General features: G+C 34.4%; 1 protein-coding gene across 3 annotated transcripts in view; it reads right to left on the reverse strand.

Moving 5' to 3' along the window:
* Positions 1-2,306: 2,306 nt before the first annotated feature.
* PLAA (phospholipase A2 activating protein) overlaps positions 2,307-13,226 on the reverse strand; it is a 37,602-nt gene continuing 26,682 nt past the window's right edge. For 2 of the 3 annotated variants that reach the window (XM_025433040.3, XM_025433042.3), the window contains 5 exons: positions 12,060-12,131; positions 8,980-9,048; positions 5,795-5,896; positions 4,333-4,497; positions 2,307-3,037 (listed from right to left, as the gene is read on the reverse strand). In XM_025433040.3, coding sequence (XP_025288825.1) covers positions 2,472-3,037; positions 4,333-4,497; positions 5,795-5,896; positions 8,980-9,048; positions 12,060-12,131 — 974 coding nt within the window. In that variant the 3' untranslated portion in view covers positions 2,307-2,471. The remainder of the gene's footprint in view (positions 3,038-4,332; positions 4,498-5,794; positions 5,897-8,979; positions 9,049-12,059; positions 12,132-13,226) is intronic. The other variant, XM_025433041.3, reaches the window with a different exon arrangement.

Here is a 13,226-nt window from a genome sequence, read left to right on the forward strand (position 1 = left end):
TCCTAATCTCAAGTAATTTATATCTCAAGACTGTTAGTAAGTATATCACAGATGACCCTCTTTACATTTTATCATTTCTCAACAAAATAATGATTTATAACATTGATAACTGCTAAGGAAGCGAATGTCCAAGTTTCATCCCCAGAATTTGCAATATGAAGGATATTAACTCCAAGACTTTTACCACTGGAAGTGACTTGACAGCATGTGTCGCCTAAAAAATGTGCATTAACTTGGCCCACCAATTCCATGTATAAAATGTAGCCTAAGTAGCTAGTAAGACACAGGATATTTGTCTGAGCAGTGCTTGAAAGCTGAAAACAATATCAGATAATAGGAAATGGATATATCCATATAATGGATATATGATTATTAAGGTAGAGGTATGCATACTATATATTGTCAAGTTCAAAAATCAGGTTGTTGAACAATGTGTATCACACAGTCCTTTAAGAAAAAAAAACACATTTACATACCTACTAATATACCACAAGATGTTAAGAATGGTTCTCTGTGGGTAGTGGGATTACAATTTTTATTTGATGTGTGTCTGTGTTTTATTAGATGAATGTTATGTTTTTATATTCACAAAAATATATTAAGGGAACCATGGAAAAAAGTTTAACTGAAAAAGACTTCAAAAATCACAAAACCATCATATAACACTTATTTTTCAGGTGAATTATCTTAGTTCTTTAGCTAAACTATATTTTATAATTTTTCTTCAATATGAAATACTGATACTATAAAAGTTGTTGTAAAGACTTGTACTCTACAAGAAGCAAACAATGTTTACAATTTGCCACCCCTTACATTTTGAAGAGTCAGCTCATGTTCTTAATGTCCTCCCATCATCCAAAGGTTCTACCTGGTATTTCAAAATATATTGTAGATAAATTCTTTGTACTCAGAACTGCATGCTAGACTGGACATGTTAATAAGAAAGAAGTGTATATAATGGAACTAGGCTGACCTGGGTTAAACTCTTGACTTTGCCATTTAACTTTGACGTAACCACCTAAAACCTGATTCAACAAAAAGTAAAGCAAAGGTTCCTAACCAGCCCAGCCAACAGAATTTTTAAAGTCTGAGCATATGTCAGAATGCTGCAATTTAACACTCAACAAAATACACATTCCTCTATTTATACTTTACCCATTCTCTCTTGATATTCCAAAAGTTTTTCTTTGAATTAATCCAGATGATGGAAAATCTTCCCTTCCTTATTGGGGAAGAACTGTTCTTTGACTACAATTTGTCATTAAGCCAGTAAATTGATGGTTCTGTATACCATAAATGTTGAGAATGCTGCTCATTATTTTAGGCAAAGTCCTCTTTGTGAAAAGATCTTTCCCACTCAAAAATAGGAATAGTTATGCTTCTCTTAAGAAACTGCAGTTCTCTTAAACATATTAAATTATATAATTAAAGTGGTAGTTCCTTCGTGTTAGTTGTTAGGATATTCTGAGACAAATTTGTGATGCCTCTCTCTAGGAAGTATGGTATGGTATGCACTTTTTTTTTCTCCTACCATGATTTATCCCATTTTCTTTACTTCTGAAAATAGAGACACCATCATTCTTCATTTAAGGGGTTTTGGGGATCAAATCTCAAAGTGGTTAGCACAGTGCCTGGACCATGTTAGGAGGTCAAAAATACTAGTTTTACATGATAGGCTCTCTGGACTTGCCAGTAACAGTTTTTGCTTGCATAGTTGCTTGATAAAGTCAACACATTGCAAATTCCCTTTGAGACAACAGAAATGACCAAAAATAAACTAATATCAAAACTGGAATGAAAAATGAAGTTACTTCAAATAGGGAGGGGCAAAAGAAACTGGATTATAAACCTGGAGTTAATTAGGGGTCTCATTTGTCTGAATTGATACATAACCTAATGCAGCTTAGAAAATTGCTTTCCCTTCATCTAAAAATGAGCCATCAAATGTAATTTTCTATATACAAGTAACTTAAATGATGAAATTATTTTATATGTTTTCTATATATGGAATAATTTACCACAAACTTAATTTTTGAAAATTCTAAAGTACTTATCCTAAAATAAGATCTTGAAATGTGCTGGTGCTGTTCAAAGAATCAGCAATGAAAATGAGTAGAGCAGAAATTAAGTAAAAGACAACCACCAACAAGTAACGTAAAAGCAGAGTATATAAATAAAAGTTATCTTCTCTTATGTGGCAAAGGTATGGAAATTATGCCATTGTAGCAGTTGCATTGTTTTTCTTTTTATCTCATTCTTTCTAAATTCCTGAAAACTTACCCACATCACACAGGAAAATCTCACAGTTCATCAGTGCAAAAATTTTATTTCTTTGTCTCTTCTTACCCCCCACTTTACAAGATCTGAAATTTTACTTAATCCACAGCATTTTTTTTAAACCATCTGTAATCAGTCATGTAAAATGTGAGAAAAAACACTAATCAATTTAAAATCTCAGCCCATCCCCACTGTTACAGTAAATTTAGGATAAGTCTACAGCATTCACTTACTTTAGCTGGTTCTGATACTGAGGCATACTTTTTTATTTGAGAATCAACACCTAAAGACTTGGCTAACTGTACAGCATTTAAATCGTCACTGATAAGTGTCCCAAGAGCCACAAGGAGTCTAAAAGTAGCTTCTAGGTCTTGTACAACTTCCAAGACTGTGCTAATTACTGACAAGCATTGAGCTTTCCCTTCAATGTTATGGTCTTTATGAAAACAAACAGAATAGTTCAGGGTCAATGTAGCGAGAGCAATGTGAATGTTTTTATTGCTCCCTGATTTCAGTTCTATTGCATGCGACATTAGTGATTCCCTCTGGGACATCATGAGTTTTTGTCCTGCCTGGCCAACAAAACAATTGCAAAAAGTCCTCAGAGCAAGCAGCTGGTTTGCTGGCTTTCCTTTAGGGTTTAGAAGACTGATAAGATGACTGCTGAACTGAGCCCCTTCCTTTTCATTGCAGAAGTTTTCATTCACACTGGGATGTTTAATTGACAACCGAAGAATGTCAAGTGCAGGAAAGACAATATCTATTAAAAAGAAAAATTCATTAATGTTTACAAACACCCATAAAATTCCTATGACTATCATTTGGGTTTATGAATTTTATTAACACACGACCATTTCAGAAAATGTTAAAAAACCATGTGCTATGTGCTTGCTTTACAAAATATATATATTTCTAAAATTTTTGTTAATTGATTTTTCATATTTATAGAAACGATTTATTGCTGAGGTGATATAAATGGGTTATCAACTGGCCTGATATATATATTGAGTATTCAGTAAATCCCTGTGGAATGAATGGGATGGGACCTTGCTTTTAAAATCCTCTAAGACCAAAGAGTTTAAGAGGAAAGTTTTTAAGTATATCTTTTCTTTGTTTTTTAAGAGAGAGAGTACATGCACGTGTGATTGGGGTTGGAGGGTTAGAGAGGGAGGAGAGAATATTAAGTAGGCTCTATGCCTAGTGTACAGCCCGACTCATGGCTCAATCTCAGAACCCTGAGATCATGTCCAGAGGCAAAATCAAGAGTCGGATGCTTCACTGAGTCACCCAGGTGCTCCATGAGGGAAAGTTTTTTTAAAATAGAATTCCAGTTGACAAATGATAATACGATGCTTACAGGTTGGTGGAGGGCTTTACATTCAAAAAATTGGGCAGACACCATTTGAATGAATCCACTCTATAATCTTAGCACCACTAAAAATAAGGAATCCAGAAATTATGTGCCCTGTGATATAAAGGTAGTATGCAGCATCATTTATAAAGGATATTCACCTAAAAAAAAAAAAAATCTATTGAACCAGAATCTAATTATGTCTAGCAGGAGCTACAGAGATCATGGAACACATTAAGTGAGCTGCCAAAATCACAATATGGGATATTAAGCAGGACAAATGACTTTTCTTCTCTAATCAATAACATGAAAAAGTAATGAGAGAGGACACTTTTGGAATTTAAAAGGAATGAAGTGAGTCAAAAAAATAATTATAGCAACCGTTTGTAGACTGGGGTTAATAGTGCACAAGACGTTCTTGGGTGGCTTGCAGGGGACCCACAAATGCTCTGAAATGGTACATGAAATGGTATGGGGATCATTACATTCCCTTCAGATTCTCATAAAGCATGGACCAAATCAAGACTATGAATTACAGGGGCATGGTGAGTACTTTTTTGTTAAGTTTCACACAATGTAAGTTACAACCACCCAGGGTAACTTTTACTCTGGGTAAAACAATCTAGAAACATCAGTAATACTGATAGAAATGAAAAGACATACTTACTACTTTCTGGATTACATTTTAAAAATGGCTTCCATACCTTCAGGCCAGTTAATAGCTTTCCACAAAATCTGAAGTTGCTGGGCTGTGGGTTTTTCTGAAGAGCTATTACATATGAGAGACAGTATTTTTTCAAGAAGTATCAAGTCATCCTCAGTTAACTTTTTCTCTTCAGGTGCAGTTCCATTAAGTTCCTTCAGTTTACCTAGAACCCAAACCCAAACTTTCAAAATTCTCTAACTGTATTTAGCTAGATATAATATAAAGATGTCTAAACTTTCACTAAGAGTATTCCACTATACACCATGGGGAAGGTAAGACATTTCATGGCAATTATCAAAGACCGTAAAATAAGGATAAGGCCTGTTAATATTTTTCATTCGAACACAGTAGAGAAAAAGGTTATTGTGATGATTTTACCTGTTATTGTCTAAGATCTTATGAAACTTTCTGCTTCAAGTAAGTTTTAAAGTAGATATTTGTAATCATTTTGGTTTTTGAAGCAGTATCATGTCATTATACCCAAGTATAAGTCAATGCTCTATTTTCCTCAAAGAAAAAAATTGTAACAACCTTTAGCCAACTTTGCCTAACTTCTTCGATTGTCAATGAATTAACTGAAGAGTTAAAAATGCCTAATATTTAATTTCCTTAGTTCCGTATGTACATTTGACATCACCCGGCTTTAAAAACATATTTAATGGAAATATTGCCTTTTGTCACCATAGTCACATTTCATGAAGCAATTTTTTAAAAAGATTTATTTATTTTAGGGAGAGAGAGTACTCAGGGGTGAGGATGGAGGGTAGAAAATCTCAAGCAGATTCCCCGCTGAGCGTAGAGCCAAATGCAAGGCTTGACCTTATGACCCTGAAATCATGACCTGAGCTGAAACCAAGAGTCAGATGCTTAACTGACTGAGCTACCCAGGTGCCCCTTATGATTTTTATAAAGATGGTATAAAATTAAATTCTGACCAAAAAACCCTTGTCTTATATTGAGGTATATATGCTATCTCAATTAATTCTCATGAAGTAATAGTGGCAAACACATAAGTCATTTTGTTTCAGAGAAACAAGTTAACAAAGTCAACTGAGCAGTTTCATTTTTTAATGTAATTTTTACTACTTCTAAGGGCCATTAATTTTTTTAAGAGGAAAAAAAATTTTTTTAAGTGCTTTAATCATTCGTTTTCATTATTTTTTTTTCCTGAAAACATTAAGATCTTAGGGAATGGGATTTATATTTTTCCCTTTAGTTTTTTTCTCATTAAAATCATCATAAAGCATTTACCTTATATTTGTATAAGGCTTCTTGCAAGTATTAAGGGTCCATTATCAGACTGTGTATTTGTAGTCGACGCCATTGTGTAATCCCACAACAGAAGTCTCTATCATGTAAGCACCCAGTTCCTAGCTCATGTGAGGAGGAGAAACAGTCTTGAGTGCACTGCAAAGAGTCTATGGATATGTGAGAAAACTATTTAATTAAAATGTACTTACCTAATATTTGTGTAGGATTTGCCTGGTCAAAAGTGACAGCCTCTTTTTTGGGAAAATAAATATTCACTGTCTTAGATGCAGCTGATCGGTAGGCACTATTCCCTATTTAAAAAAGACGATGAAAATCATTAGTAATAGTCAAAACTGAGATTTTTCTAATTGTATGACTTTGTTTTCACGATTATTGATATATACAACTACTCAGTGCATGCAACAAAACAACTATGGAAAAAAGAAAAATCATAAAATTTTATATACTGTATATATTTGTTGACATAATAAATTTTAGTTCTTAATGTAAACTTAAAATTTAAAACAAAAGTCTTTCCATTTTGTATTCTCTACATCTCTCATACCTTTAAGATTCAATCTAAATCACAAATTTTTAAAAGATCAAAGAATATATAACAATTACAAAACTTGCCATTCCCATCTTAAGGCATATTGATCTCTTTCTTCTCATGTCTTTTACTGCTTATTCCAAATGATATATAGTCCACATTGTCATTTTCTCCATCATTTTATTTATTTTTAAGTTTTTATTCAAATTCCAGTCAGTTTAAACATAGTGTAATATTACTTTCAGGTGTACAATATAGTGATTCATCACTTCCATACATCACCTGGTGCTCATCACAAGTACTCTCCCCTAAACCCCAGCACATGTTTAACCCCTCCCCCACCAATCTCCCCTCTAGTGACTGTCAGTTTGTTCTCTAGAGTTAAGACCCTGTGTCTTGGTTTGCCTCTCTTTTTTCCCCTTTTGCTTATTTGTTTCTTAAATTCCACATTATGAGTGAAATCATAAGGAACATGTGGCATATACACACACACACTGGAATATTATTCAACCATAAAAAAGAATGAAATCTTGCCATTTGCAACGACGTGGATGGAGCCAGAGTGTATTATGCTAAATGAAGTCAGCCAGTCAGAGAAAGAATAACAACTTATGATTTCCATCATTTTAATAAATGATGTAAGTCCCTGAAAAGTGAAAAGGCCCTAGTCTTTTATACATTTTTACTTCCTAAATCCCTAAGTACTATTATAGTAACCAAATGCAGTGTCTGACAAACAACTGGCATAGGATAAAAATTTATCACAATACATAATATCTAAAGTTACTTCAATTAAAGCATAATTTAAACCTAATTTGTATTTTGCCTGCATTTCAAATCTTATTTACTTTTGTTCCAATGCAAAAAGGCATTTTGCAAAAATATGTATAAAACATTTTAATTTTCTGAATATATATCAGAAAGGGGAATAGGGTAGGTAAAGATGAAGTTATGAAATAAATACACAAAATTAATTTTCATTGCTTATAAAGCATAAAATATTTATTGGTACAATCAAAGATGAGCTAACAGACATTGCCTGGAGTCCTGGTCATTAGAGACTAATGGTAAGGAGAATGCAAATCATACACTGTCCAAACAATTGAGTAAAATGAGAAGGAAAAGTACAGGGTGTAACAGAGCCTATGACAGAGTAAGTGATCTAGCAAGGGCCATATATGAATGAGTGTCCGAGAATGTTCATTTAAAAAATACTATGTGCAAAATAAAGAAAAAGGAGAAAAAAACAAATAATAATTTGTGATCTAAATAACATAGCAAAGGGCTCAAATATTCTAAAACAGAACAGCATGTACCAAACTTCTGAGGTAGAAAACAGCATGAGATGCTCAAGAAACAGACACAGGCCAGTATGGTTGGGCAGAAAAAATGCAGAGAGGAAGGTGATAGAGTGAAGAAAAAATATTGAATGAGAAATCATTAAAGGGTTTTAATCAAGGGAGCAGTATAAATAAAGTTCGACTGTAAAAAGATCACTGGCTGAAGTGTGGACCACGGAGAGACCAATTTGGAGGATATTACTTCATTTGTCTAAGTAAGAGATGACAGTAAGTTGGACTAAGGTATACTATATAAGGTTCAGTATATACACCAAACTGTTAAAAACTGTAACTTCTGAAAAATGGTAGGAAGCACTATTAACTTTATACTTTATAATACAAGTACAGCCAACAATTACTAGGCATTTATTCTGTATAAAGTGCTGTATACATTTTGTAATTTTAAATTCCAACTTGAACAATTTTAAATTACAACTCTTAACAACTCCAAGAGGTAGATATTACTTCCACTTTACAAATGAGAAAAACAGAGGCACAGTAACAGAATAACTGGCTCAAGGCAAAACAGGTGAAAAATAGTGGAACTGAGATTTCAATCTAAGCACTCTCACTCCAGAGTCCCAATCTTAATCATTATGTTTATACTTCAATATGCCAGTCAATGTTACTTTTGCAGTGAAAAAATAGCTTACAAAAATCACATACCAAATTAGTTCTTAAGTAGACTGCTGGGTTTGTAAGTATCAATCTTATTACGGTCAAGAACATTTATGTTTCACATCTATTAGACTTTTGTAGACAATAACAAGTAGGGGAAAACATATAGCAAGACAGCCGTCAAACTTGTAAAAGATTAACCACAAATTTAGTTCTGCATTTTACTAGCAGTAAATACAGAGGAAAGCTTCTTTGCCTATGCTCAACAATGATGAACAAGTAAGATGTGTCAGACTCTAGGCAAGATACTACGAATAAAAAAGAAAAATTAATTGCTCAGGAGAAGGCCAGATAGTATAGGCCTAAATCATAAAGTAATTTTTTTCTGGGTCCTCTTAAAAAGAACAATATGTAGCATAGTGAATAAAATTCTCAATATATTAAAAATGAACAAAGGTGTGATGCGAAAAAACTCAGTTTTTATAAGAGTTGTTAGAAAACCAGACCTATGACAGAATAGCAATTTTCAATCCTGGCTACACATTAGAATCACATTGGAAAATTATCAGAACTAACTTTGCCAAGGCCCCAAACCAGAGCAGTAATACACCAAATGAGCATCTCTCGAAATGAGGTTGAAGTACTTTTTTAAGCTTCCTACATGAGTCTAATGTGCAGTATGACACAATTCTGAGAACATTCTAAATGCCAGGTCAAGAAGTTTGTCCTTAATCTACCATATGAAAAGTTCTCTAGCAAGGAGAATTTACTAGTTTTCTCAGTCTTTCATTAAAATTTTAATGAATTTTAAAAATATAAAAAAAAATAGGGAAGAGGAGGAGGAGGAGGAGGAGGAGAAGAAGAAAAAGAAATGAAAAGTGTGTACCTGTAAATGGATCAACTCCAGCCATGGTAGTTCCCATATTGGCAGACCCTGGCACATAACGACCACCACCTAAAATGCAGTAACACATCTAGTAAGTAAAGGTAACTGCAAATTAAAGTTCAAAATGCTCCTCTCCACACAGAATAACTTATTTTCATGAGTCACAATTCAGAATGGCATCTTTATATACATAATAAATGGGCTATAAATTTGTTTAGAATAGTACCTGGCATATAGTTGGTGACCAATAAATGTTAGCCTTAAAAGTAATTCTCAAATTACAAAATAAACATTAGATGCCTTAAACATTATAATTACAGATGCTAATGAATTAAAAAAGCATTAGTGGATTGGAGAGAAGAAAAAGGTTTTCATAATGCAATGTGAACATGGGGTGACTGGTTGGCAGTTGGTAGAGCACGCAACTCTTGATCTTAGGATTTTAAGTTCCAATCTCACATTGGATACAGAGATTACATAAGAAGAAAACCTTAAAAAAATTAAAAACAAAAAATAAATGTGATTATTCTATTGAAACAGAGAGGATTAGCTGACACATAAGCAAACAAGAGATTAGTAAGATTTAGGGATGCTATAACAGCGGTCTCATATTTAAGATCCTAATTGAAAATGGAAAGAAAGGAACATGAAAAACAGGTGTAGAGAAAGGATTATCATGATTTGGAGATGTTCGAGTCCTGGATGAGCCTTTGCGGGAAAAGAAAGATGAGCTACTTTTCTAGCCTCTCTGAATTTAATATCTAGGAGCTGATATAACCAGTTTAACATATATAGTACTAAAAAAAAACCTCACAAAAACTGCAGATGTAAATAAATTAAAATAATGAAGAACACAGAGTAAGAGGCTTTGTTGAGTTTTTACTAATATGCTAGGTAGCATGCTAAGCATCTTTAAGATTTATTATTTAGAGAGAGAGCGTGAGCATTCATGTGCAGTGGGGAGAGGCGGAGGAAAGATTGAGAAACCCAAGCTGACTCCATGCTGAGAGTGGAGCCCGAGGTGGAGCTCGATGACCCTGAGATCCTGACCTTAGCTGAAACCAAGAGCCAGTTGCTTAACTGACTACACCAGCCAAGTGCCCTGCATGCTAAGCATCTTATATTTATATACTCATTTAAGTATTAGATACCATGATTATTAACAATATTTTAGAAGGCTGAAAAACTTGCCCAAGGCATTAATTATGAGACATAGTACAATCCTACACTTTTCTACACGTGGCTCTCCAACCACCTGAATGAGTCACCTGTTTAATATGCAGATTCCCAGGGCCCACCCAAAACAACATAGTAGCTCTCCAAATTGGCTTCACTTTAGAAACTTTTTTTTTTTTTTAAGCAACCCGGTGTATCAGATTATCTCTGTGAGAAGGACCTTGTGATGAGATAAACAAGCATCCTAGATGATTTGAATTGACATTAGAAATTTGAGAACCACATAAATAAGGAAGAGAAAAGAGAATTAAGATTGACCTTAAGTCTTAAGGTAAATGGGAAAAACTCTTTGTCCCAGGTTAAATTGGGGGAAAATATACTAAAATATACTGAGGGCCTGCTTAAATACAGTTCAGGTGTTTTGTTAAACACTTCACATGTACTGTGCCATTTAATTTTCCTAACAGCTCAATATCAGGTCTGTTATCTATTTTTGATAATTGTTCAGTTAGGTTCAGTTATCCTAATAATTCCATAATTCTCTTGGATATTTGGCATGCTATCTTGCATATCTCCATTATCACTGAATCTTCTGTGTTACTGACATTGCACAACAGTAAGACATGTTCCAGTGATGATGGCCCCAGGAGTTCTCTTAATTTTGTTGGTATTGTTTGAAGCTTGGTATGTTTCTTCTGTTCCAAGAAAAAGGTGCTAATGAGATCTAAGAACTCTGTTGTTCTACGTTTCAGGGCATCACTATGTCTGAGTAAATCATCACTTTATTTACTTTTCATATCCTTACTACCTTTTCAAGTTGCATTATGTCATCAAAGATATCCTTAATAGCCATTGTGCTATCATAACATTTAGCTTGATCTTGATGGTCGGTTATTATAGCATACTGGTTACCAGTGCACAAGGTACAGCTACGTGCATCAAGGCCACCAATTCATTCACAGGAGAGAAGCAGCTCACTGAGAACGATTCACAACTTCATGAGACTGACTGAAGGTTGTGTGTTGCTCCCAGTTATGGTTTAGACAGGTATCTATATTGGCAAGGCCAGTGGATTAAGTGCCAAAAATCTCTTCCCAAATTGGGTATATTGTCTAGAAACTCTGGCTGCTGATCCAACAATAGCATCATAAAATACATCAAAAGCTATTCTGAAAACAGAGACTTCTTCAGCTGCATTCAAGTCCAAGCTTGGCAATTTTTTTCCAGTACCGTTGATGTCGAGGCATGCATACCTTGATAAATAAAGCCACTGTGAAGAGATACACCAACACTTCCAGGGCTTCACAAAGGCCATTAATAACAAAGGTTAGAAGACTAATCCTGGGTGGACTTGTGTCCTCCCACGTTAATGCAAAATACACCTGAACAGGCTTCTTGACTGCACTGCATCATCCAGTAGCAGGGACTCACATGGCTCCTTCTTTGCTTGTGATCAGTAGAATCTTGCCAGTAATAGCACTCATGCTGTGTCTTGGTTGCTGGGTTCCCCTATTATCTAATTTCACAGATAAAAAAATTAGGCTCAGACAGGTTAAGCAACTTGCCAACTTCTCATAGCAAGTAAGTGGTAGAGCCAGATTTTGAATCAAGGTCTATCGACTCTAAAAACTATGCCCTTAATGACTCTTGCTCTCCTTGCAGGAAGGACCACTGGAGAAAACGGTGAGTTCTAACAATATGCTATGTAAGTCATAAGAAGAACTACAAAACACTCCAGGAAAAAGCAAAAATTAGAAGTTAAAGAAAAGGAGATGCATCAAAATTAGAAATATAGATAAGGGAATTATTAATTATTGGGTGATGTCTCCAAAATGTAAAGCCATATACTGCAAAATGCTATTCATTAAGTGAAGAAAGATGTATTTATCAAAACTTCATCCCACCTGTAAAAGGATCTGCTGCAGGAAGCATGTTAGAAGATCCTGATGAAGACCCTGGAACATACCGACCACCACCTATGCATGCAAACAAAGGAAAAGCTGAAGGATGCCAAAATTTTGAATTTCATAAATAACACAATGCTTATATTAGGAGACTCCAAGCTTGGAGAAAAAACAGAAGAACAACGTTGTCACATGAGAGAATAACAGAAATTAGTCAGCAGTCTTACAATAGGAAAGACTACTAAGAAACTAAAACTTTAGTGATTCTCCAACTTTCTTTTTCTCACCTTTACTAGTTTATTAAGTGTTAGCCACTGCCCTTAAATATTAAAATAACTAAAAATTCAAATATAAAAGGAGAAATTACAAGTGGTCTCTGACCTCAGTAATATACATATATAATCAGTTCCTGTTCCTATACAAATTCACTAGAATTCCTGCTGCTGCTGTTGCTATCAAAACCACAGGCATCAAATGTTAATCTTTTAAAGAACCCCTGAGTTCATTAACTCATCTGTCAAACAGTGCATTCAGTGCTAGGGATCCAGCAGGGAACAAGATTGCTTGTATCCACTGAAGCTTACAACCTACTGGAGAAGAGAATTACAAAGGCAATGAGTGTCACAAAGGAAAGAGATTTCCATTTTTACTCTTATAAATGTGTGGTATGTGTGAGTATATGTTCTGTTAGCACCTCTACGGAAATAATCAGAGGCATCTACAGTAAGATATATGTAAAAGATATATATGAAAGGATGCATATAAAGTTATGCTTCATGAGATTATGCAGCATGAGATTCAGAAGAGAAAAAAAAAAAAAAAAAAGCCAGGGTTAAGATTTCCATATGGAGCCAGCTGCTCTAATATCTGTCTTCTCCACAAAATAGCTTACACAAGACTATATTCATGTGTTCACTCTTTTGTACTGTAGTCTGAAATTCCATCAACAGAATACCCAGATATTAAACATATTTTTTTTTTCCCTGTCAAGTGCAACTATTGGGAGGGGTTACATCACTTATATTCAGTAGTGAGTCAGTCTGGTAATTCTGTTTAAGTCAACATGCAGGGGACATTAACTTTATTAGGTGAATGGGCAATGGAATTCTGAACTAGAGGAGGAGGATAAAACTTAGGAGCATAAAGTACCTGTGAGGGAAGAAGAAA

Source organism: Canis lupus, chromosome 11 (assembly GCF_003254725.2).
Source record: "Canis lupus dingo isolate Sandy chromosome 11, ASM325472v2, whole genome shotgun sequence".
Lineage (NCBI taxonomy): Eukaryota > Metazoa > Chordata > Mammalia > Carnivora > Canidae > Canis > Canis lupus.